This window comes from Zootoca vivipara, chromosome Z, assembly GCF_963506605.1.
Source record: "Zootoca vivipara chromosome Z, rZooViv1.1, whole genome shotgun sequence".
NCBI lineage: Eukaryota > Metazoa > Chordata > Lepidosauria > Squamata > Lacertidae > Zootoca > Zootoca vivipara.
Genome location: NC_083294.1, coordinates 39,957,744 through 39,984,383, shown reverse-complemented (window position 1 = coordinate 39,984,383; position 26,640 = coordinate 39,957,744). Strand labels below are relative to the sequence as shown.

General features: G+C 42.0%; 2 protein-coding genes across 6 annotated transcripts in view; both read left to right on the top strand.

Annotated features, from left to right (window-relative positions):
• MTM1 (myotubularin 1) overlaps window positions 1–7,458 on the top strand; it is a 52,128-nt gene extending 44,670 nt beyond the window's left edge. The window contains exon 15 of one of the 2 annotated variants that reach the window (XM_035113255.2): window positions 3,684–7,458. In XM_035113255.2, coding sequence (XP_034969146.1) covers window positions 3,684–3,836 — 153 coding nt within the window. In that variant the 3' untranslated portion in view covers window positions 3,837–7,458. Of the gene's footprint in view, window positions 1–3,680 lie in introns of both variants that reach the window. The other variant, XM_035113254.2, reaches the window with a different exon arrangement.
• Window positions 7,459–8,780: 1,322 nt separating this feature from the next.
• MTMR1 (myotubularin related protein 1) overlaps window positions 8,781–26,640 on the top strand; it is a 55,750-nt gene continuing 37,890 nt past the window's right edge. The window contains exons 1-4 of one of the 4 annotated variants that reach the window (XM_035113258.2): window positions 8,781–9,176; window positions 14,133–14,238; window positions 19,840–19,863; window positions 23,706–23,756. In XM_035113258.2, the coding sequence (XP_034969149.2) occupies window positions 8,983–9,176; window positions 14,133–14,238; window positions 19,840–19,863; window positions 23,706–23,756 (375 nt within the window). In that variant the 5' untranslated portion in view covers window positions 8,781–8,982. The remainder of the gene's footprint in view (window positions 9,177–14,132; window positions 14,239–19,839; window positions 19,864–23,705; window positions 23,757–26,640) is intronic. The other 3 variants (XM_035113259.2, XM_035113260.2, XM_035113262.2) reach the window with 3 other exon arrangements.

Here is a 26,640-nt window from a genome sequence, read left to right as displayed (position 1 = left end):
CTATTGCCCAGCTTCCAGAACATGCACTCAGAAAACTGGGTCTTTCAAATAGGACTCCTGGTGCAAACTAATGACTTCCTAAAAATCACTGCAAACCCCCTCCCCCACATGACCTGGGTTGTTGTACGTAAGAGAAACCTGGTGGACAAGCAGCAGCAAGGACAGGCCCATCTGCTTCATCCAACCAAGTCTCTGTCACACATGCCAGGTCAAATCCTCCATCCACAATCGTGAATGGCAGTGGTTTTATTCATCATTGACCTGGCATCGCACAGCAACACTTTCAGGTCATGCTGATTCCATATCCTTCCAGTCAGGACCCAGACCCGGAGGCAGGGATAGTCCTTAAACAATGACTAAGCCTGCCTCCTCAGTAATGACATGGTCATTAACACATCTACATACACTTTTGGCTGTTGCACCTCTAAAAGGTCTCTTCTAGAGCTGGAAAAGTTGCAGAAAATGATTATATATTAAAGTATCACCGATAAAATATGGACCATCAAGAAGACTGATCGCCGAAGAATTGAAGCTTTTGAATTGTGGTGCTGGAGGAGACTCTTGAGAGTCCCATGGATTGCAAGAAGATCAAACCTATCCATTCTGAAGGAAATCAGCCCTGAGTGCTCACTGGAAGGACAGATCCTGAAGCTGAGGCGCCAATACTTTGGCCACCTCATGAGAAGAGAAGACTCCCTGGAAAAGACCCTGATGTTGGGAAAGATGGAGGGCACAAGGAGAAGGGGACGACACAGGATGAGATGATTGGACAGTGCAAGCTACCAACATGAGTCTGACCAAACTGCGGGAGGCAGTGGAAGAAAGGTGCCTGGCGTGCTCTGGTCCATGGAGTTACGAAGAGTCGGACATGACTAAATGACTAAACAACAAATCACCCATACAGAAAGTCGCTGGCAGGATTTGAAATATAAGCAGCAGATTAATGAAAGGATTAACAATACTGGAGTTTAGATAGTAAAACTGTATGTTGTAAAACAGGTAATGAAGTTTTAAAAAAAGACGAGGAAAGGGGGCTGGGATGTCAAAAAGAAACTTTTAAGGTTAAAAAATGTATAATGTTCTGAGAGATTTAGGGAGATTTAATAAAAATGACTTGAAAAGAAAAGAAAGGAAAGGTGCAGAAAAGGGCAATCCAAACAGTTAAGTGCCTGGAGCAACTCTTGTTATAGCTTGCAATATTTGTGGCTGTTTAGAAAAATAAACATGAATAAGGAGGGATATGATGAGTTTAAAAAGGTGCATGGTGTTGCCAAAGTGAGGAAGGATATATTTTTCCCTTCTGTCATAATACTAGAAGCTGGGATCATCCAAGGAAGTTGAATGATGGGAGACAGACAAGATAAAGTACTTCTCCACAGAATATACAGTTAGACTGTGGAATTCCCTCCCACAAGATGGAGTAAAGGCCTCATCTTGTCACAAATGTCACAAATTCAGGGAGAATGTGGCTGTTAGTAGCTATTAGCCTTGAGGACTATATTACGGTAAATCCAGTATCTGAGGCAGTGTGCCTCTGAAACTCAGTTGCCGGAGATCACAAGCAGAAATGTGCTGTTGCATTCATATCTTGCTTGTTGGGCTCCTCGTAGCTTGGGGGTTGGCCACTATGAGAACATAAGCGCTGAGCTAGATTGGCCCTGGTCTGATTTATTCTCTGCTTCCCTGTTTTGGGGTAACACTGGAAGCCAGCCATAAGAACATTTACTTGGAAGTACGTGACATGGGAATGTGCTTGGGGTTGGGGAATTAGAAAGCTATAATGCAAGGTGAGTAATCCCTTTTTCTGTCTCACTATTGAACCCCTTCTGGCTGCTCTTCAAGCATTCCGTATTTCTCTTCCTGGTTAACTACTGTGTAAAAGTCGATCTACTGAGGAGAAAAAGATGGGATACACTTGATACTTCTTAGCCTCAATATTTGGTACAACAGCTGGGAGCAAAGAGAGAAGAGAGCTTCTGTGTTTAACAAGCAGTCTTTATCAGCAAGCCACTAGAAAGCAGCAGCAGCCTGAAGGCAGTGCTTTTTCTGTACTGTGTTTCCAGTTGTGTTTACAGCACGCTGGGGGCTGGAAGAAAGCCAGGCAATGCTCTGTGTGCCATTCAGAGTTGCAGCCACGATAAATCCAGTGTGCCTGCTTTGAAGGTCTTTGCATGGATAGAAAAGAAATGCATTCTAGAACAAAAAAAATCCCTGTAAATTAGTTTACTGGGAGAGAGATATGTAAAGTTTGTTTTTAGCCACAAACATACATAACCATAGCACTAGAAATAGGGATATTTAAATATTTTAGGGCAGGTGGTGCAGCCCAGTTCACCGGATTGACTGCCCAACCTCCGCAAATGGAGTTAACAGTGAAGGTGTGTTGTATATCTGGTCTCGTTTGTGCTCTTCCTTTGCTTGATAGCAAGCAGATAAAAGGTTTGGGGAGGCAGATCAATGCTGGGCTTAGGGTCTGCTTTAAGAGATTTGTTATTGAAAGGCCCTAGGAAAGCAAAGTGCTTGGAGAAATTTCATGTATTGCCATTATTTGTATTAAGTGTGTGTATATGTTACTCTGAAGACCTCATTGAAAGGTGGAATTACTGTTTTCTGGTGTCACTCTCAACTACGATGGATCTAATCTGCTCCAAGGCTTATGCAAATCACCTTCCCCTCTCCTCCTGCAGGGGTGGGACTAGGAAGTCTGGAAACTTTTGCTTCTGCTCCTAGTCAACTACAGTTTGTCATCTCATCCATACTAACAAACTGTGGTTAATTCATTATAGCTGATTTAAAACAAGCCTTGCTTTCAGAAGCAGACTTGGGTTAACGAACCATAGAGAACTAACTACAGGCTGTTAAAAGTAGAGGGAAGAGAACAAATGAGGCTGCATCCTGCCATCCACTGTTGCCTGGCAGTAGCAATTACAACAGGCTGCAGCAGGGGATGGAAGTGGGAATACTTTGCTGGCACAGCTGAGAGATGGGCAGTGTTTGGCAACTCTTCTCGAACTTGTCCACCCCAGACAGTCATTGCAACATTAGAACTTGTTCCTCAATTTACTTACCACCTCTCCCCACCCCACCCCACCGCCCCATCTATTTTCCCTTTGTGTCTTGTCTTTTTAGATTGTAAGCTTCGGGGCACGTACAGTATCTTTAAAAAACTGATGTTGGAACCTTTATTGGTGAAAAACAGGATAAATAGTTGATGTTAACCATAGCTCTGGGTGGGTGGCGCAGCAAGCTACTCTTAACAAAAAGCAGAAGTTTTTGTATTCTTCCTTGAACCCATTTGGGAGGGAAATGCATGAACCTGCTAAACCTTGCTGAACATAATATCTGAATGCAGCCAGTCATCTCTACACATATGGACTTGAAGATGGAGGTCTTGATCTGATTTAGCTATCAAATCTCAGATTATCTTGAAAGGAATTGCAGTGATTACAAGAGGACTAGGCCTTCTGAGTCTGAAGCATGGGAGGTCGATAAATTTGTATAATTTGGCAGAGGATTTAGACTAAATGTTGAATTGATATTTGCATAATTTGTATAATTTGAAAATGGATTAGATATTTAAATTGGGAAATCTAATAAAAATGTTTATTCAAATCTCAGATTATTTTGTATCTTCAGCGAAGTCAAAATAACATATTTTAAAATCTTTCAACTGTGTCTAGCAGCCAAATCCAGTGGAACAGCGTTACATGGAGCTACTGGCATTACGCGATGACTACGTGAAACGACTAGAAGAACTGCAAATTGCGAACCCCAAATTTCCCAATTCCTCCTCATCTTCTTCACAGATGATGTCGCACGTGCAAACTCACTTTTGAAGGAGTTGGATTATTTTCTTTGAACATTGTTAAAAGTGGTGCTTATTCTGATGTATTGGACAAGAGGAAAACATTGATGCCTTATGTAGAGTTTTTTTCCTAAAATCTTTGTCCCTATAGGAGAGGATTTGAACACAAGTGGGCTTTTAAAAATTGATTTATGTGCCTTTCACAAACTTTTGCCTGGGAAAATGTCATCCAGCTAGTACTTATATCTTTAAAGGTATTTTTCCCCTTCCTACTGCAATCCAAATAGATATAGCTAATGCTTCCAATAATAGCCATCATCTTTTTTTTTAAAGACAGTATGAATTCATTTTTGGCTATAGGCTCTCCTGCTCAGACTTAAAATGCATGTTTAAGTTCATATATTGAGCAAAGTGTCATTGATGCCAATGAGAAATTTGCTGAATCATATGCACATGTAAGAAGCCTGTGGTGTAAGAAGCAGAGTCGTTAAGGGCACATGCTCTTGAGGATCAATTACTGTGTGGACTAGTTTTATATGGTTTCTTACTTATTTCAGTGATAGTGGTAAGCTATCATGACTTAAATTTGTGCCTATTCAGAGCAGCAGCCTTATGAGATGGAACATAATGTGTGAGCTTGTATAACTTGTTCCCATAATAAATTAGTATTTTTCTCAAATATATTAAATAATATGCAGAAAATAGGGAGTGCACTGAAAATATTTAAATGTTGCAGATCATTCAGGGTGCTGTCTGCCTTCATGTTAGTCTTTTGTTAAATTTTATAATTCCTTTCAGGAATCATTCTAAAACATTACAAGCACTTGTGAAGTAAGCACAGACCTTGCAACTTGATATTTCAATCCACATTTTGTTTAGGATTATTAAGTTTATTAAGTGATATTTGGTCAGTTCAGAATATCTTGAAGCATAGGATTTGTGAAGAACTGTTTGCAGCTAACATGACTTATTTTCAACATATTTGACACTTTGAGGGTGTTTGTCTACCATTTGTAAATTATTATATGTGTAATTTTTGATCTACAAAATGTAAGCTGGCAAGGATATCATAGGAATAATTTGTAAATTAATTTGAAATGTTCTGAGTATTCTTTTCTTTGTAAAGTGTAAATATTTTAGGTTTCAAAGACTGAAGACAAAGTCCATAAAATACTATAAATTTATTAGTTTTAGAGGACATTGGGATATTTTGGAAATAGTATATTTTCATTAAAAGAAAAACAGAGCACATTAATACAGTTAATAGTATACTGAGAAATTTGCACTACTTCTTCAGGGATAGACTGAAGTACTAGTAATAAATTCCACTAGTTGATGCATGATTTATTTCCTTCCACTTGATACCTGTCTTCTAAATTTCACACACTCGTAATTCTTTTGTCTTTATCTCATTGCACATGTACATGGCTTGTTGTTTTCTGTAAGGGAAACAAATCTGAGAGATGAACTGCATAACTTGAATTACAAGGAAACTCACGTATCCCATCAACCTATTCTAAATGACCGAGCATAAAACTCTGAAAAACTATGCAGACTGATATAACTGCCTTTTGTTTGCCTGCAGTTTATAAGCATCTCATTTTTCAAAGGAACCCTTAAAACATCATGTATGTTTCATACTGTCTAGTGTGGATTAATTGCTATCTTGTTTGTTTTTACTAAGTAAAACACTACACGCTCAGCTGGGGATGGGGGGGGGGTTGCGGGAAAGCGGGAGTATTGTAAAACAGATTTAAATACATTTGCCTTCACATCTGCATACCATTGATTGATGTTTCTATGACCACAGGTGATGCTGTGTCCTGAATTCTAGAGAATTTAATGTTTGGGAAAGTATAACTTGATTTTTTAATACCTGCTTAAGTCATATGAAATAAAAAAAGCTGAACATTTTTTATGCCTCTTTTCTGGGTAGCAAACAGCCCAATCCTATACACAATTCCAGGGTGCCCACACTATACTGAACAGAATTCAGTCAAACCTCGGTTTGCTACCACTTCGGTTTCTGACCACCGCGGACCCAGAAATGTTTACATCTGGGTTCCACGGCGCTCGGATGCACAGAAGCGATCTGCGCAGCGCGTGCGGGAACAGAAGCGCTCTATCGGCACTTTACGCATGTGCAGAAGCATGCCTTCGGCGAGCGACCGATTTGGGGAGTGACTGGCTCCGTGGAATGGATTGCAGTCGCAAACCGAGGTAACACTGTTTATTGAACCACCTCCGAGGAAGGTCTGAAGGGTGGTGATAAAGAAGAGGCCTTCTCTGCAGCAGCCCCAGTTTATAGAATGCTCTTCCCAGGTGCCTTGGGCCTCCCCACCTTCCGAAGAACTGGAACTCCTAGCTTTCATTCTTCCAAAGGCTTTAATGCTTAATCAGATCAGTACATTAGACAAACTACAGCTTACAAGGTTCAGAACGTACACCAGAGGTAAGATACATGGCTAAGTGCAACCTTAATACATTGATCTAACAAGCCCAGGGGTCAGCAACCTTTTTCAGCCGTGGGCAGTTCCACCGTCCCTCTGACCATGTGGTGGGCCGGACTATGTTTTTTTGGGGGGAAATGAACGAATTCCTGTGCCCCACAAATAACCCAGAGATGCATTTTAAATAAAAGTACACATTCTACTCATGTAAAAACATGCTGATTCCAGGACTGTCCGTGGGCTGGATTAAGAAGGCGATTGGGCCGCATCCGGCCCCTGGGCCTTAGGTTGCCTCCCCCTGCAACAAGCAGTACAACCTTCTGTACCTTTATTTTGGAGTGTGGGGCAGGTAAAGCTGTTTGCATGACAAGAAGCTGGAGTTCTGGGACTGGGCACTCCACATGGGCTGTCTCTGCAAGGTTGCTCATGCTGGCTCTGACATATCTCTGGAGGTGGGGTCAGGATCAGATTTACTTCTAGTTGCCTCCCCAGAGGAGTTGCCTCACGGAAAGGATCAGGCAGTCTCCCATCCTGTCTAGGGAACCACCCACTAAGAGTATATTCTCCGGTTGGCACCCTCCACATCTCATTTGGAGAGGGCCCATGGAGAAGGACCTTGGATGGCTAACGCATGGTCTAGATTGGTTCATATGGGAATATGTAGTATTGAGGTACTGGGGTTCTGAGCCACAAGGCTTTATAGGTCTCCACCATGTTTCTTGCTATAACATTAATGATCACCAAGCTTTGTAAGTGTAAAAGTTACAGCTATATTGGGCATTCTTAATTTGGTTAGTGGCTTGCTGACTGAAATGGGCTAGTATGTTAGAAATTTGATTTTAAGTGCCTGAATTCATTTTGAAGCTGTACACCTTCATCAAACAGTTAAGTGCATGTGACTAGCAGCTGTGTTTATTTTTAGCATATGCGTTTCCTTTCTGCTCTGCCACATGTAAAAGAGGAGGATGTTACAAAATCTAAGGCGTACAATGCTGGTGAGAGGTACATTACCTGTTGTTTTCACTAATAGTATTATGGTGAGGAGTGCTCTTAATTTAAATCAAGGATTGGTAGCTCCCAAGAGCTAATCTTCTGTATTAGCTTCAGCATCTCAGGCAGAGAACATCAACAAACTATCTGGGGATTCTGATGGTCCTTTGTGATTTCCGCTGTAACTGGTTAGCAAATTCAGGAAATCTTACGAAATGGTAATCTACCCGCACCCCCTTCCTAATCTGTACCTTTCTTATCCCCTTTATACTTTCAGTTTAATGTAGCAATGCTAAACCAACTACTGTACCTGGTAAGGCCCTTATTGGAGAACTCCCTCTGCTTGCCAAACTCTATGTATTATAAATCATGGAATTGTAGAGTTGGAAAGGGACCCTGACAACCCTCTAGTAGTCTAGTCCAACCCCCTGCAATGCAGGAATATGCAGCTGCCCCATACAGGGATCAAACCTGCAACCTTGCCATCACAGTAATAGCAAAGTAGACCTAACATAAATGGAATTACCTGGCAAAAGCAAGCTCACGCCTCTCATTGAGTACAGACATATACACACTGCTTTTTTCCTGGGGGTATGCAGGGGTACGCATACCCCTAAACATTTTGTGAATCTAAGTTTGGCCTCATTGAGGGGCAGTATTTCAATATGAGTAGGAAAATGAGAGTACCCCTAAACATTTTTTTAGAAAAAAACACTGCATATGAGGCTCGTTTATTGATATATTTTGGGAACATGTTCTTATGTAGCAGCATTGTTTTATACTTTCTCCAATGTCAACCAATCATATTGCAAAGCAGTCGTGTCCTGTGTTATAAAAGCAAGCACTGCTGGGTTGTGTCTCTTCGTTTCCCAATGCTTTCGTTACCAATAAGTAAATAACCCGGCGTGACAAAATTTCCATTCTGAAAGTGTGCCCCAGAGTGGGGGAGGGGAAAAATAAAAATAAAAAAAGTTTTAGAACCGTTGCCTTGGGAGATATTCGAGGAAACCTCCCTCTTGCTCAAATTTCCCTTTCGCCACAAACGGTGGAGATTTCGAGAGTCCCATTTGCGCGCAGCAATTGTCACCCGCTGATTTAAAAGGCCTGAGGGAAGAGGGGGGGGGAGGAGGGCTAAGATGGGACGAATTAAAAGCGAGGGTGGCGGGAATCCCATCCCAATGGGATAGAAAAGCGAGAACAATGATCTGCCATTCCAATCATGCTCATGCCCAGAGGAAAATCACTCCTGGCTCCTACTCGGAGCAGCAGGCAGGCACGTCGAGGGGGGGGGGGAGAGAGAATGAATTCAAACGGGTCTACTCCGAGTAGGGGCTGGGTGCGCGCGGGGACACACAAGCGGCGTGTGAACGGCTCTCAAGCGGGGCTGAAATCTCGACCGCGGCCGCGGCACATTGTTTCCCCCTCTCAGGCAAACGCGAGTCCCTCGGCCGGCTCCGCCCGACCCGCCCTTTTCTCCCCCTCACTCCCCAGAGAAGGATCGCAGCCGCCTCAGCAGCCGCCTCTCGTGCTCCTGCCGCGGAGGCCTGTGGGTAGGGAGCCCGCCGCGCGCTGCCTCGGCGGCCGCCTCCACCAGGTGACAGTTGGCTTCCCGGTTGCTGCTGCCGCCGCCGCCGCCTCCTTGCTTCTCCTCACGAGCCAGGCCGGGAAGCGAGGACGGAAAGCAGGAAGCCCCCGCTGCCCGCCCGCCCGCGGCCGCTCTCCACGGCCGCCGGCAACATGGACGGCAGGGCGGCGGCGGCGGCGGCCGAGAGCGGAGCGGGACCCGCCGGCCCGCTAAGGAGACCCACGCGCCTGGCGTCGGTGGCCGGGCCCGGGGCGGCCGTGGCGGCAGCGGCGGCTGCAGCGACTGGGGCGGCCACGTCGTCGAGCGCCGCCGGGTCTCGCCAGCCGAGTGTGGAGACCCTCGACAGGTGAGGGCAGGGAGGGAGGGTCGGGCCCCGAGAGGAGGCGGCGGGGGGTGGCAGCGCCTCCGCTTTATGCTCGCCGGCTGCCTTCTCCTCACGCTCCGGGGGATTGGCTTGTGTGTTGTCGGAGGGAGGGGAAAGCCGCTCCCTATTCCTATTCCTGGTGTCCCTTTCGTTATAAGAGCATCGGTAGACGAGAGAGAAGGGGTGGGGGAATGGGGTGGGTACGTGGGTGCACGCATGCATCTATGTATATATCTGCATGTTTATATACATACCTGTGCATTTATATGGATATGTGTGCATATATGTACGTGTGTATGCCTATGTATGTGTGTCTGCATGCATGTTGTTCGGATGCTTGATTATAGTCTTCCATTCCCAATTTAAGAATGGAAAGTGTAACGCCTGTTGTCAACAATAGAGGTTTAAAGACTCTCAAAAAATGCAACTGACAGTTGGAAAACACTGGCCTGCAAGCGCTCCAATGGGAGAACACCTTTTTCCAAAGGTGTCATGGGATTTGAAAACGCTTGAACTCAGGAGGAAAGGGGCCAAGAGGAATGCACGCTTGGCAGATCCTCACCGTGATCAACTCCCACCTGGAAACTTATGTCCCCGCTTTGAACGGACGTGTGGCTCCAGAATCGGCCTCCCAGTCACTTACAGACTCGTCCTTAAAACCGTGTTCATGGAAGAGAATCTTACTCAGCTACTAGCGATTGCCAGAAAATAAGAAGAAGATCTCTGTATACTATACTTGTATTTTCACATTTTTATATTGTAATCTGCCCTGTGATCCTTGGATGGAGGGTGGTATAGAACTAAATAATAGTAAGTATATATATATATAGAGAGAGAGAGAGAGAATTTGTGTGTGTATACTATATATGTGTACTATATGCATGTGTGCACTTATGTCTGTGTGTCTGTATATATGTATAGGTATAGTTGTTGGCATCCATCTGTTTTGGAAGGCAGTGGAAGAGTGTGCCTTTGTGGGTGAAGTCAAACAGTTGGAGAGTTACAGTGCCTGCTCTGCCGGTAGAGTCCAATACAGGAGAGATATGTTTTGTTGCAGCTGGGGCAGATGAAATTTTGCTGCTACAGCACTATTGCATTTCTTCTCTCTGTGCTTTTGCCAGTGGTCATTCCTCCTCTGGTCACTGCTGTGGATACACAATCTGACTAGATGCCTACCTAAGCTCCACAAGATGATTGTGTCCTTCAATGAAAAGGTGCATCAGTGTCCAGTATGACAGCTTCTGATGCCTTCTCTATAAAGAGCAATGTGAAACAGGGCTGTGTTCTCACCCCAATTCTCTTTGGCACATTCTTCTCTCTGTTGCTCATATGCCCTCAGCTGAAGACAGCGTGCACATCCATTCAAGGAGTGGTGGGGGTCTGTTAAACCTGGCACACATCCGTGCCAAGAAAAAAGTGTGGTGGGTCCTTAGGTTTGCAGATAACACAGCCTTGACAGCACACTCCAAGGAAGCTCTACAGAGTCTCATCAAATGTTTTGCCTAAGCCCACATAGAATTCATGTGTGCGTGTGTGTGGTTGTGGATACACACATGAAAATAGCCACGTTTGACACATCCTGCTTTGTGGAGGCTAGTGATAAATGCACCCTCCAACATTTTATGAGATTGAATGAGAGAAGTGAGCTAATGGTAGACCCTCCTTCATTAGAGTTTTTTTAGCAGAGGTTGGGTAGCCATCTGTCACGGAAGCTTTAGTTGAGATTCCTGCATTGCAAGGGGTTTAGTTGAGCTTTAGTTGAGATTCCTGCATTGCAAGGGGTTGGACTAGATGACCCTTGGGGTCCCTCCCAACTTTACAGTTTTATGCTTCTATAATCAGGCCCAGAAGGGCTTTGGAAGAGCTCTCCTGAGCAGCTGATATTGGTTTCAAGGGATCCGGTGCCATCCCGACTTTCAGATGAGTCTGTGTGTGAGAGAGAGACACACACAGAGAGATGCCTGGCTACTACATACTACTAAATAACTTATTAATTTCAAAAGGTGGTCATCACTTTGGCAGGAGTTGTGCAGGCACTAATGTTGTGGTATGTACTCCCTGCTGACATACCAGAGGATTCATATGTAGCAATATGAATTAAAAGGCTGTTTCTGTGATTTCTTGAACTGATCCTCCTGTTTTAATTGCTGTTTTAATTTATCTGTTTTAATGGGATTGTTTATTTTAATTACTGTGTACTTTTAATTATTCTTTATCTTAACAGTATTGTGTAGTTGGCTCTTATGTTTTATAAACTGCCTAGAAGTCATTTGGAAGTTTACTATTAAAAATATATATAAAATAATATTAAAAGGATAAAAATAATAGTAATATTAAAAATAATAGTAAAATGATACAATGCTCAGGACATGTATTAATCGCAATTGGGTATGATGATATTGGGACACGGGTGGTGCTGTGGGTTAAACCACTGAGCCTAGGGCTTGCCAATCAGAAGGTCGCCGGTTCGAATCCCCGCAATGGGGTGAGCTGCTCGGTCCCAGCTCCTGCCAACCTAGCAGTTCGAAAGCACGTCAAAATGCAAGTAGATAAATAGGAACCACTACAGCGGGAAGGTAAACAGTGTTTCCATGTGCTGCTCTGGTTTGACAGAAGCTGCTTTGTCATGCTGGCCACATGACCTGGAAGCTGTACGCCAGCTCCCTTGGCCAATAACGCGAGATGAGCACCGCAACCCCAGAGTCGGTCACGACTGGACCTAATGGTCAGGGGTCCCTTTACCTTTATGATGATATTATATGGTGACAAGGAACTGAGCTGCCGACTCTGAAGTCCCCAGTTCAAATGCTGCCTCAGCCAAGGACTTGTTATTAGGCAGCCTTAGAGAAACTGCTGTTCCTCCATCTCCCCTTTCCTCACAACTCCCCTCCAAATAGCGTTATTTATATATATAGCAATATTGACGTACATGGTGTTGTTGATGTTTAAAAAAATATGGTTTAAGTCCAAAACCCAAGGGACTTACTCTAAAATAGATATTGAGAAGCAACACAAGAAGGGCTAAATAGAGGTGGAGTAGACAGAGAAGAGGAGATTTGCCTTGGGAAGTGTTCTTAGGACCAAACAGAGACGCCTGGAGGACCACTTTTGGCATGCAGGCATGAGGTCCCACACACCTGAGGCATAGGCACTAGGGGATGAGGGAGCAGAAAGGAAGTGGGGAGTGGTGTGTGAGTTCTCCATAAAAAAAATTAATTTGAAAATTTTCCATTGGGTAACTTGTATCAGAATATTTTCAAATTGCATCAGAAAATTTTTCTAATCTAGACTGATCTAACTTAATATGTATAATTTAGTTGTATTTTTAATTGAGCTAACAGAAAATATCCCAAGTTAAAAAAAATATCCCAAGTTTAAAAAACCAGAAGTATTTGACCTGTCACAATGTGTCACATACTTACTAGGGACAATCACCTGTGAAACAAATACAACCTTGATATTTTGCTCAGCTTGCTTAATATATTTACATTCATTGTTGCTAATGAACCAATAAGACATATTTTAAAAAAAATGAGAAATAAAGTTCAGAAAAAAATCTATCCCACATCAGCCTCATGAATTTGAACTTTGATTTCCCCAGTTCTAGTACAATTCTCAGCAACATTGAATCATTTATATAACCTGCCCTTTACTGTAGACTTTAATTAGGTTGAAGGAAGTTTGTTTTCCATGGAAAGTAAGTTACTGAAAATACATTGTCTCCATTCCTTTTAATATTTCACTAGCTGAAACTTGTTGCAAAGGTAAAGGTAAAGGGACCCCTGACCTTTAGGTCCAGTCATGACAGACTCCGGGGTTGTGGCGCTCATCTCGCGTTATTGGCCGAGGGAGCCGGCGTACAGCTTCCAGCTCATGTGGCCAGCATGACAAAGCCACTTCTGGCGAACCAGAGCAGCCCACGGAAACACCGTTTACCTTCCCGCTGTTGCAGTACCTATTTATCTACTTGCACTTTGATGTGCAAAACTGGTTGTAGCATATCTCAAATTCCCACATCACTTCCCAGAATATGGCAGTCTTCTCAGTTTTTGATGCCAAACCACTTCAGCCTGTTTCAGGAAATTGCTTTCATGTTTTTTCCTGAGTATTTAGGCATTCTTAAAGAAAGAACCTCTTGCTAAGACTTAATGGGTCATCCAGTTAAATTCCTGGGATTTGCTAACCCTAAAAACCTACTTGGTCTATAATCTGTATGCTTCTAGTTACAAATGTTCATGCTTAAACAGATATCATTTTTCTCGTCTTGTTGTCCAGTTATTTTTTCAAGTCAGAAGACTTTCCTAGTATTATTCTTTCCACAGCTTGTTTTTGTTAACTGTTTTTGTCTGCTCAGTAGAAAAATTAATGTTTTAAAATACTTCTTTAAAAATTGCCTCTGCCTTCTCACACACCAGTTCCCCCATTTCTGGGTTATTACGGTATAAAGAGTGCTCACAATGGGAGAGGAAGAAGAAAATTCAGGATGGTATAAATAAGGCCACATATAATTACATAACTTGAAAAGACGAAAAAATATTTTAGATCTGCTTTATAAGTGGGATAGTTTCCTACTCGCTTCAAGCATTGACTTGCTGTGATGTCTGTTGGGCAAAATATGTTTCAGGATAACTTCCAAACTACGATTTTGAAAACATGGTTTGAAGTGCATTTTCAAAATCTTTCTTTTGCAGCTAGTGCTAACTATAGTCTTTCCTTTTCAGATGTTACTGTCAAGGAAACATGGAAATGGAGAAGGGAATCTGCACATGAGGGGGCAGAGAGTGGTCATGCAAATGTGCTGTTTATTTCTGATCTGTAAAACCATGGTTTGAAGGATCATCTAAATTAAATGATTAATGCAGAATCTAAATGTTCAGTAGTTATTCATAAAGTAAGACCCTTTTGCTAAGTAACTTGTTATATATTCTGTTCTTGTAGCCCGACAGGATCACACGTTGAATGGTGCAAGCAACTCATTGCTGCTACAATTTCTAGTCAGATTTCAGGTTCTGTGCCCTCAGACAGTGTATCCAGAGAGTACCGGGTAAGTCTTATTTATTCATTCTTTTAATTTACGTATATGGTGCCACTTCAGTCCTTATCCCAAATAAGATATGCAAGGGAATGGAGAGCAAAAACAAAAAATGCATCTTTCTGTCATCTGAGAAAAGGGTTAAGATGATAATATGAAAGAATAAGATTTTATATGTGAAGCAGTTAGATCTGATAAATTATCTTTCACCTTTGCTTTTTGATTTAAAAAAGCAAGCAAATAGCCTTGCATTCCTCAAGTAAAGCAGCCAAATGAATATTTGTCTTGTTTCATTTAAAGCAAATTAAGTAATTCACCAGTGTTTTATGGATTCAAAAGGCAGTAGATTCTCTCTAGAAGTAGGAAACTCTTACTCTCCCATGAATAGGAAATAGATTGTTCCTATCCTAGGGCTTGCCGATCAGAAAGTCGGCAGTTCGAATCCCTGCGACAGGGTGAGCTCCCGTTGTTTGGTCCCATCTCCTGCCCACCTAGCAGTTCGAAAGCACGTCAAAGTGCAAGTAGATAAATAGGTACCGCTACAGCGGGAAGGTAAACAGTGCTTCTGTGTGCTGCTCTGGTTCACCAGAAGCGGCTTTGTCATGCTGGCCACATGACCTGGAAGCTGTGCGCCGGCTCCCTTGGCCAATAACGCGAAATGAGCGCTGCAACCCCAGAGTCAGTCATGACTGGACCTAATAGTCAGGGGTCCCTTTACCTTTTATACCTATAGATGAAACTGTTGAAGCAGGCTTGATCAGATTCTATTAAAAAATTCTCCTCATATGTTTTTCTCTATAGAAGCATACAGAATTTTGTACTTGGAACTTCTGTAACATGTGGCAGCAAAATGTAATGCTTTCTCTGGGCCACGGCTGCTGCCTTGGATAAATGAATGTGGCAATTTTGGCATTATAGCTGTTGTACTTTCCCTGTAGAATCTGAGTTTTTAGAGCTTGTATTCAATGTACTGTACTGGGGAATTCTAATGCAGTCCTCAAGAACAGAGTTTATTTTAACATATCTCTTTTTTGGCAAACATAACACATGTTTGAAAAGGAAGGAATCTTTTAAAGTCACCACAGTCAGGTATTGATGACTGAGCCACTTAACAGTCAGTGCTCTAGTACTGGGGCAAATTGTTGATGCCAGGTGTATCTGGAATAAGTACAAGTATCCCACAACTTATGTGCCTTTAACTTGTGCACATTCAGCTTTATGCACTTACTATTTTTTTATTTAAAAAGGGGAGTGAAAAGGTGGCAGACATCTAGGAAAAAAGAGCTTGGCAATCCCAACTGCCATTAAACCCAATGTATGTTGACTATATGTGATTTTGGCTTTAAGTGCTGTCCCCGGAACGTAACTTCCATGTAAGTTGAGACTCGCCTGTATAGAAAAATCCTGCATCAGTATATAGGCTATTGCCTACCTGTGTTTTTAAACTGTAGTAAGTAGTTTTAAGTTCTGGTTAACCTGCATTGAAAAATAAAGATTGTTTCTAGCCATTGTTCTTGTAGTAAGTTATAGAGTTGTGAGGAAGGTACAGATAGGCTCTTTCCCTATTATTATTGTTGTTGTTGTTGTTTAGTCGTTTAGTCGTGTCCGACTCTTCATGACCCCATGGACCATAGCACGCCAGGCACTCCTGTCTTCCACTGCCTCCCGCAGTTTGGTCAAACTCATGTTCGTAGCTTCAAGAACACTGTCCAACCATCTTGTCCTCTGTCGTCCCCTTCTCCTAGTGCCCTCAATCTTTCCCAACATCAGGGTCTGTTCCAGGGAGTCTTCTCTTCTCATGAGGTGGCCAAAGTATTGGAGCCTCGGCTTCACGATCTGTCCTTCCAGTGAGCACTCAGGGCTGATTTCTTTCAGAATGGATAGGTTTGATCTTCTTGCAGTCCATGGGACTCTCAAGAGTCTCCTCCAGCACCATAATTCAAAAGCATCAATTCTTCGGCGATCAGCCTTCTTTATGGTCCAGCTCTCACTTCCATACATCACTACTGGGAAAACCATAGCTTTAACTATACGGACCTTTGTTGTTTTTTTAAAATATATTTTTATTAATTTTCCAATTAAAACCAATTATATCACATTCATTATTTCAAATTATACACATATATATATCAATCAAACCGAATGTTATGCCAAATCGTCTAGAGAATTTTTTTATTTGGGTTCCCATGCTTCAAGAAATTGGGGATTCCTCGCAACCGTCCACTGCCGTCTTTTTTCTAAAGTTCAAATCGTCAAGGTTGTGTCATCTGCATATCTGAGGTTGTTGATATTTCTTCCGGCAATCTTAATTCCGGCTTGGGATTCATCTGGTCCAGCCTTTCACATGATGAATTCTGCATATAAGTTAAATAAGCAGGGAGACAATATACAACCTTGTCGTACTCCTTTCCCAATTTTGAACCACTCAGTTGTTCCATATCCAGTTCTAACTGTAGCTTCTTGTCCCACATAAAGATTTCTCAGGAGACAGATGAGGTGAACAGGCACCCCCATTTCTTTAAGAACTTGCCATAGTTTGCTGTGGTCGACACAGTCAAAGGCTTTTGCATAGTCAATGAAGCCGGCCATTGCTGAGTTTTCCATACTTGCTGGCATATTGGGTGTAGCACCTTAACAGCATCCTCTTTTAAAATTTTAAATCGTTCAGCTGGAATATCATCACTTCCACTGGCCTTGTTATTTGCAGTGCTTTCTAAGGCCCATTTGACTTCACTCTCCAAGATGTCTGGCTCAAGGTCAGCAACCACACTACCTGGGGTGTACGAGACCTCCATATCTTTCTGGTATAATTCCTCTGTGTATTCTTGCCACCTCTTCTTGATGTCTTCTGCTTCTGTTAGGTCCTTACCACTTTTGTCCTTTATTATGGTAATCTTTGTACGAAATGTTCCTTTCATATCTCCAGTTTTCTTGAATAGATCTCTGGTTTTCCCCATTCTATTGTTTTCCTCTATTTCTTTGCATTGCTCGTTTAAGAAGGCCCTCTTGTCTCTCCTTGCTATTTTTTGGAAATCTGCATTCAGTTTCCTGTATCTTTCCCTATCTCCCTTGCATTTTGCTTGCCTCCTCTCCCCCCGCTATTTGTAAGGCCTCATTGGACACCCATTTTGCTTTCTTGCAATTCCTTTTCCTTGGGATGGTTTTTGTTGCTGCCTCCTGTATAATGTATAACTTGCCAGTTGTTCCTTTTATCTCTTGATTCCCTACTTTAGCATTCCAGTCCCCTGTAATGAGAAGAACATCCTTCTTTGGTGTCATTTCTAGAAGGTGTTGTAAGTCTTCATAGAATTGGTCAATTTCAGTTTCTTCAGCACCGGTAGTTGGTGCATAAACTTGGATTACTGTGATGTTAAAAGGTCTACCTTGGATTCGTATCGAGATCATTCTGTCATTTTTGACATTGCATCCCATTACAGCTTTTGCCACTCTTTTGTTGACTATGAGGGTCACTCCATTTCTTTTACCAGATTCTTGCCCACAGTAGTGGATATGATAGTCATCCGAACTGAATTCGCCCATTCCCTTCCATTTTAGTTCACTGATGCCTAGGATGTCAATATTTATTCTTGTCATCTCATTTTTGACCACATCCAGCTTACCTCCATCCATGGTTCTTACATTCCAGGTTCCTATGCAATATCTTTCTTTGCAGCATTGGACTTTCCTTTCGCTTCCAGGCATATCCGCAACTGAGCGACCTTTCGGCCTTCTCCCAGCCGCTTCATCAGCTCTGAATCTACTTGTACTTGTCCTCCGCTCTTCCTCAGTAGCATCTTGGGCGCCTTCCGACCTGAGGGGCTCATCTTCCAGCGTCACAACTTTTATGTGCCTGTTGTCTTTGCCCATGGAGTTTTCTTGGCAGGGATACTGGAGTGGCTTGCCAGTTCCTTCTCCAGGTGGATCACGTTTAGTCAAAACTCTCCACTATGACCTGTCCATCTTGGGTGGTCCTGCATGGCATAGCTCATAGCTTCTCTGAGTTATTCAAGCCCCTTCGCCACGACAAGGCATTGATCCATGAAGGGGTCCCTATTATTAGGTCATCCATTTTGTGATAATTTGTTGGCTAAGTTGATGGTGTTCTGACCCACATTTTTTCTTCTTTGTTTGTACAACTATGTTGTCCTTTGATTTGTATCATCTGATTCCTTCCACCGTGGGTCTTAATGTATATCTTCGGCCCACACAGAGCATGCCTGTGTCAGTTAAGCATAGGTACACAAAGCTTGCACATTATTATTTAATTTAGGGATGGTGAACTGTACCCCCACCCCGATAACAGGCTAGATTGGCCCACCCAATATTTTCCTCTGGCCTGCCAGCCCCCAAACAATTTTTTTTGCAGAGTAACAGCAGCAGGAGGACTGAATGAAGCACCTCTCCTCTTCCTGCTAACATTGCTAACAGATTGAAGCGCTCCTTCCTTATTCCTGAGCGCTATTATTATCTAGCAGTGATGGTGGTCACAGGTCCTTTGCTGACCTGAATTTTCTCTCTGTAACCCTTCCTCTTTCCAATTGCAGCATTGGACACAGCAGAGGAAACTTGCACATGGGGAGAAAAGCTGCATTACACACTCTCTCCTGCCCCCACCTCAAAGACCACTCTGTTTTTCAAAGCACTTTGAAGAAGGGTGTAGCTCTGATGTGTGGGGTTATGGCATGTGTGTGTGTTTAAGGTGGCCACATCCATCAGGGTTTGTGATCTCCAGAAGGTTTTCTACATTCAATGTCACCCTTAGGCCAAATAAAGGTTAACTGCCCTTGATCGAATTATAGGTGAAGCCAAACTATTTCAGCTCCAAATTTTTCAATGCATGTAGAAGCAGTGGAAACACATGCTCTCATTAAAGTGTGCAGGTTGCATTCAATTAAGGCGTACTTGGAGTAGACCCACTGAAATTAATGTATCTAAGTTAGTCATATCCATTAACTTTAATGGGTCTGCTTTGATAGACTAGTATTGCATATCACTAATTCCTTTTTTTTTTACTGTCACAATTTAAAATATTTTAAAACATCAGACAAACAATTGTACGATCTTGATGGTTCCTTAAGCAGTATTACAAGATCTGCTGACAGAATATTCCACCCTTTGGGTTTGTTTATTCAGCCTGCCATACTGCACCAACCTCGAAAGCGTACAGTGGAACCTCGGTTTACGACTACCTCTGTTTACAAAAACCTCAGTTTACGGACGCCGCAGACCTGGAAGTGTTTACATCCAGGTTCCGTGGTGTCGGATGTGCAGACGCGATCTGCACAGCTTGCGCATGCGCAGAAGCACTCTATCGGTGCTTTGTGCACGCATAAGTATGCCTTCGGCGAGCGAATACCTCGGCGAGCAAATGCCTCCGCGGAATGGATTGCGTTCGCAAACCGAGGTACCACTGTCTTGATTTGTCTTGCTTACCCTATCATCATGGATACATAGGGCCTCGTGATTCATTTCTATTTAACTGTGTCACAAGTGATCATGTAAAGAATAGCATGGTCATTGGTATGCTAGTAATATGGGCCTGTAGGTGGTATTTCCCAAATGTAGGATTTGAATATGTGACTTGTTGGATAATATTTGTATTTTAACTAACAGGTATACAGGAGGCCTACTATAAGGGTAAGAATAAATGTGGCTATTGGCAAGTCAGCCTTTTACCTGTTTGTGTTTTTGTGCTGTGTTGAGAATTCAGTGTGCCTAAGTGTTCTTCTTTACTTCATTAATGGTTGGTTTAAACCAGTCGGGCCATCTTGCTATGCAGTGCAACAGCTTGTTTGCCATAGAAATGTTTTATGTACATTACAGTGTTGTCATGAGCAGTAAAAGCCAGTATGTGAGAGCGCAGTATATTTAAGTTATGGTGGAAATGCATGGTACTAATTTAAGTTTTATTACATTAATTCTGACACATAGGCCCCCTCAACTGATGCTTACATGTTTTGGAGCACAGAGTACAGTAATGTATTACCAGTGTTAATGTTTTCTGTGTGCTACATATATTTGAAGGAACCAAAGAACAAACAATACATTTTAGTCTATCCTACTTAAATAAGATTTGAATTAGTTTATGCACGCATTCCCATAATAGCAAGACTCTTAGTGGAAAATTCTAAATCTGTGAAGTTAGGCACTGCTGCAATGACATACATTTTTGTCCCAGAATTGCTAAAATGTGTCATCCAGTGTTCATTCTGGATATTAAAAAAAACATGTACAGTACACTGTATTTGTTTTTTTGTTGCCTTCAGTTTCAAATCAGCAAATGAAGTTTCAAATCAGGGCAGAGGAACAGTTGGATCCTGAGCTCCCCCATCACTTAATGTCTCTATGACATCAGGTGATTTAGCTTCAAAGGAAAAAGTTAGGAACACACATCTAGCATGCTACCATTTCTTGAGGTCAGGCCCGGGTGCAAAAGAAAAATATATGTTTGTAGGTATGGCTTGCATTGAGCTATGTCATCCAAGGAAGTATGCAAACCCTATTTGCAGCAGGAATTGGCTCCTTGGGAGCTCTAGGTTGGGAGTTCCCAGATGGAGCCAATCTCTGCAGGGGTTGCATTGAGCACCAAATTAAAAATGCTCTGCTTGCAGGGGAACAATCAGAAGCATACTCTAACACTCCCAATTGTTCCTTTGCAGTCTCCTTTGTACCTCTTGGGACAGATTAGGACCCCTGGTAGGCCTAATTCTGCCTGCAGGCTGGAGATTGCTCTTGCCTATTCTAGAATCCATGCGTCCCCACACCCCCGGGTGCAAATATTCCTCCCACTCCCTTGCTTTGTACCCTGAGATGGCACATAGAACAGCCAATTACCCAATCTCCAGTGGTGAGTGAAAATAATTTCTAGGGGAACAGGCAGGCAAGCTGTTTAAAACTGATGCAGTTGGCTTCCCCACCCATTTCTATATACTAGTGTGCCATAAAGAGCTAATATTCCTGGTCTAACAACCTTTGAGGACTTATTTGGAAGGCTAGCATAGGTCTGCTTCCATTGAAATCCTAGTCTCATTTTCTTTCTGGTCCTGGCATCCCTCTTCTGTATTGTTTTGTTTGGAAGAGGCGCATTCTTTGGATGTTGGTGATGCTTTCAAAGGACAATAGAATGTTAAGGCCAATGAAGCATTTGGGGCATAACTTCAGTTTCCCTCCAGCCACTATTCAGTCATAGAATGAGAGGAAGTGGAAGGTAAATCCTGACTTAGGCTGCTACTCAAAAAAGGAAGAGTGGGTTACTACCTGCCTTGCCTCTTACCAAAAAGGCTTAAAATACAGCATTTTTTATCCTGCTCTCTAGATTAACAGACTCCCAGAATGCTTACATATAATTTCATCAAACTGTTATCTATTGAATAGTGATACACATAAATCTAAGGACAAAGTAAAAATGATTACAGTTAAAATTATGTGTAATTTTTTTTTCTTGCTAAGCTTTTTGGTAGTTCTTTTACAGTTTGCATTGCTTTAGCCTTCTCCTCCTGATCTTTGCTTCTGCTTGTTCAAAACTAAAAAATAATAATATCTGGTACTGCCATAATTCTTCCTGCAGTACGATGCAAGTGCATCTGTATTCTTCAGCAATAGTCCTGATGGGGAAATTTGCTTCATAGTATCATTCTTCTCTTTATAAATGGAAATTATAAAAATGTTGGAAATCTTAATTATGTGAAAGTTTAGCTACTAGCATATTTCAGGTCAACTGAACATTATTTTGTGGTTTAATAGGAATTATTTTTTAAAAAGTATTGTGGAACTTACACAGTTACTTCAATATTTGGCCCAGCATGGCTCAGGCCATGTTTCCACATTATGATTGGCAGCAAGCTAGGTGACTGAGAGAAAACTTACGGGATTCCATGGAGGTGGGCTGGTGGTGGTGGAGGAGATCATTCTGTCCCTCCTTTGCCAGCTTGTTCTGCTTGCATTCTGGCTGCTACTCCACAGCCAGTACAGAAACCAATCATGATGACAGAGGAAAAGCAGGCTGACCCATCTCTCCTCTGCTAGCCCACTATATTTTTTGCTGGATATGTCAGAATCAGAAACAGTATTGTCCTGTGGTGAAAGGGCAGTGATTCATGTCTTTATTACCAGGCTGCTGCACTCTTCTGCTGGAAACACAAGAGGATGAAGCCCCATTTCTGTATGTCCAGCATAAAAATCAAGCATGCAAGCTTGATTCCATTCCCCCACCACCAGTCTGCTGTGTTTCTGTGTTGAACATACAGAACACAAAGTCTCTTCCTGCTCAGTCAGCATAGAAACCAAGCAGGCTGGCAGAGGAGGTGGAGGAAGGGAGCACTCCATGCCTCCTACACCAGCCTGCTGCATTCCAGTTTGCAGCCTTTTTACTACTAGCCTGATTTTTACTTTTGAGTTGGGCTGGCAAAGAAGAGGTGGAGTGCTCTGTCCATACCTGCCCAGTCTTTTTTATGCGTAAAGAGCAGGCAATTAAAAAAATTGTAGGCTAGTACCTAACTTTTGGGGCCTAATTTATAGAGCTGCAGTAAATTCAGCTTTTGAATTTTGAGGTTTGAACACAAGATGTTGCCTGTTCAAATAATAATTCCTCCCTTTCAACAGTTGTGACCTAGTACTCACCTGGGCTTAAAAGCAATCTCATAAACTAAGGAAGCTGTTAACCAGCTGAATCTGTACAAAGTAAATGTTGTAAAAATATCAGTGAAGTCTCTGAAATGCAAGTACTTCAGAAAGCACCTCCTTAAAGTTGTGTCTGGAGAAGGAACAAATACAAAGAAATGGACCTTTATATATTTTGATGAATTATGTTCTTGCTGATCCAGCTGGTGTGTGTAAAAATATTTTATGCAACAAAATCTTAAGAAACAAATGATCAGAAATGGTTAAATCTGCTTCTAAAGTGTCTTGCTGGCATATCCAGCTACAATAACAACACAGTATCAGGGTTTGTGGTAATGGGCAGATCTGCAGATGGAACCATTAAGCTATTAGCAGTTCTTCAACTGTCTTAATATTTCTATTGAGGATGCAAATATTTAATTGTTTTATCTTTAAATAGCTGCATGGATTCTCTTATTGGTCTATAATCAATTCCTTCTTTTATGTCAAGCATGTGACCTACTTTATACTCTGCATTTTGTCTTTGCTATTTTAAAGATTGCTTGTTTCAAAAAAGAAAAGAAAAGAAAAGACAGTACATACTTTGTGTTCTTTGGTACCTGGACTTACGTTTGGAAGAATAGGAATGTCTATATTTCAGATCGTCCCAATATTTAAAAAAAACAAACCATGACTGGATCTAATAGGTGCTAAAGTCTCTGCTTGATCTATTTGATTTTTGCAAGGAATGAAAAAGCTTACCAAATACATTACTTTTGGAGTATCTACTGTCTCAGTTTTTAAAATTCTCTCCTTTCACCTGTTATGTGCATGTTTTTTCTCTTACTTCTGCTTGCCCACTGCTGCATCATGCTATTCAGGAGATTCAGGATGGACACAATGGTTATCCTTCTGGCGCAGAAGTTGATCAGGTGGCAAGTTTTACTCATCTTTGTTCACTAACTCTATAGAATGTCACTGTGAATGTTGGAGATGTGAAAATTCTCATTTTTGTTACCTACTCTTCAGAAGTTCGAGAATAGTTTTAAAACTATTTTTCAGTGCTTGTGAACAGTGGTGGACTTTGGACTTTAAAATTTCAGCAGTGCCCTGTGTGATGCCACAGTTTGGTGCCCCCCCCAACCTCTCACCTTCCATTGCAGTGCCCTCTTGGTTTGGTGCCCAGTGCGGGTGAACCAGTCACAAACTCCCCTAAATCCTCCCTTGCTTGTGAAAATTAATACTTCTCTGGAGCTTTCTCCTTTGAATTCAGGAGGTACATATAACACATACTCATAGCTAAACATCCATTAAAGCTAGGGGGTAGTTTAGAGCAGTGCCATTGTCTTGAGGTACATAGCAGATTATATTTATGGTTTTTCCCATAAACATTGGTAAATATGTACAGTTCCTTTGATTACTTTTAAAATACTAGAAGTGAGGCCATAGGCGTATCATTTCTAATGGTGTGCAGAACATAGTCATTACAAGTGAGAGATGCAGACTGCTTCTTGTAAAAAGCACAAAATTTAAAGGCCATTGCAGACATACCCCATTGCAGCAGGCTTTGGATTGGTAACCCACGGTCCTGCTCCCATCTGTGTTTGGCCCCTGTTGACCTAGGCCATGGGGGTTGCGTCTGCCCACTCTCCCCCCCTCAGCTGTTGGGTGGCTGAGATTGAGGTGCCCGGCAGACTGTGTGCAAGGTCCTTGCTGCCCCAAACGGCAGTGTGGGCTTGCTTCGACTCAGCCACCCTACAGTTTAGGGGGAGGTGGCAGTGAGGTGCAGTGCGCCCTGCCCCTGCTTGCTCTGCCCCAGGTGAAGGGCGCACACATCGCCCTGGGTGCCTGAGCTGCCAGCTACACCGCTGCCTCACCTCCCCCAGTGTAGGTGACTCACAATAGGAACAAGTGTAAGGTCCACACTAGGAGTCAGAGTAAGATGGATACTTAGCTCATTGAATGCCTGACAGGGGTGGTTACAAGATTTTTAGCATTTAAGGCACATGCAGAAGGAAGGTATTTATGGACTCCATTACCAGGCCATTTTCTCTGAGTTGCAACTGAGGGATAAAGGTAAGCTCTGCTGTTATCCAGTGGCTTTCAGTATCAAGCACAGTCCAGTGATTGCATTGGTTTGCGACCATTGCAGCTGTGCAACATCTGCACTGCAGAGGACAGCATATCCCTCCTTCCTTCCTCTCATTGCACTTGGCAACAGCAGCTTGTCAGTGTGGGCTGTGGGTACACTGCATCCCTGTGCTTTCCAGCTGCTGTGAAAGTAGGCAAGTGGGAAGTCACAATTTCTGAATGCTTCTTAAGTAACCTACTTCAATGTAAACAAGAATTGTAAGTTCAGACAGTAAAACGAAGCACTCCTTATTTCAGTATATTAGCCAAGATCTGAAGAAGTTATTCAGGTATGTGTAACAGCTTGGACATGTGCAGAGAGACTTTTGACTGTTTTTATAATTGAAAGAGCTGGAACCCTCTTTCTTTCTTGCGACATTTTGCTTTTTGAAGTCCCTGATTGCAAAAGCAGTTTGCCGGGGTGGGGTGGGGAGGGCTACCATTCAAGAAAATAGGAAACTTCCTTATATGGAGTCAGACCATTGGTCCATCTGGCTCAGCATTGTCTACAATGACTGGCAGCAGCTCACCTTGCCTTGCTTTACCTGGAGTTGCTGGGGATCGAACCTGGGATCTTCTGCATGCAAAGCAGATGCTCTACCATTGAGCTATGGCTCTTCCCCTTAACTCAAGGTCAAAATCCCCTTGGCCATGAAGCAGTTATTTGCATCTTGGTCATAAAGTCCAAATATTGATTGATTGATTGATTGATTGATTGTGTGTGTGTGTGTGTGTGTGTATATATATATATATAGTAAAATAAATAGTGTTGACTAAAAATAGTTTAAGGAGTTACCCTTTAACCATTAATGTGCTGCTTAAAATATTACAATATCAATAAAGGTGACATTTTATGATTTTCAATGATTATATGATTTTATTGATTTATACCGTTTAAATAAATAAAAACATATAAAAAATAATAAATGTTCATAGAGAGATGGATCCATGGTACAAAAAAACATTAGAATGACAAAAAATACAAATTATTGCACTTGGAATAATATGTCATTTTGAAACAAATATTAAATGAATTCCGTGAGTAAAGTGAGGCACATAGATTTACAAGACCAGTGGAACTGAATATGATTTAGTGGTGAGTGTTTGTAATTAAAAGCTTATTAAAGTCTACATTTTAAATATGCAGTTAATGAATCAGTAAGTTAATTACACCAGTTAATATTGTATGTAGGATAAGGAGTATAAATCATAGTATGCCAGATGTCATATTAGTATTTCACATCAAAATCTGTTAATGTCAAGTGATAAATTGGCTTAAAAAATAATAATTCCACCACACTTCTGCTAGAGCAGTATTGCACAGATACAAACATGAGTTCTATGAACATCATTTGGACATACGGGAAGGCAACCGTTGGAAGGATTTCAGTATCAATCCTGACTTGTAAATCAGAAATGCAGCAGAAGTTGTGGTGAACTTCTGTGAGCGTTTATTTTTAAATTGACCAGGTGTTTGTACATGCCAGAACTTAAAATGTTGCAAATTTTATTCTGAAACCTTACAAGGAAATACGTTGTGTTCTAAAAAAAAAAAATCTGGGCATGAACAGTCCACACTATATTTCTCCCCAAAAATAGTCCCAGTCAGGGGTGAACTCAAGTCATTAGTATGATCTAAAAGTATGAACATAGAGTTATTGCATCATGTGTAGTTTGATTAAAACA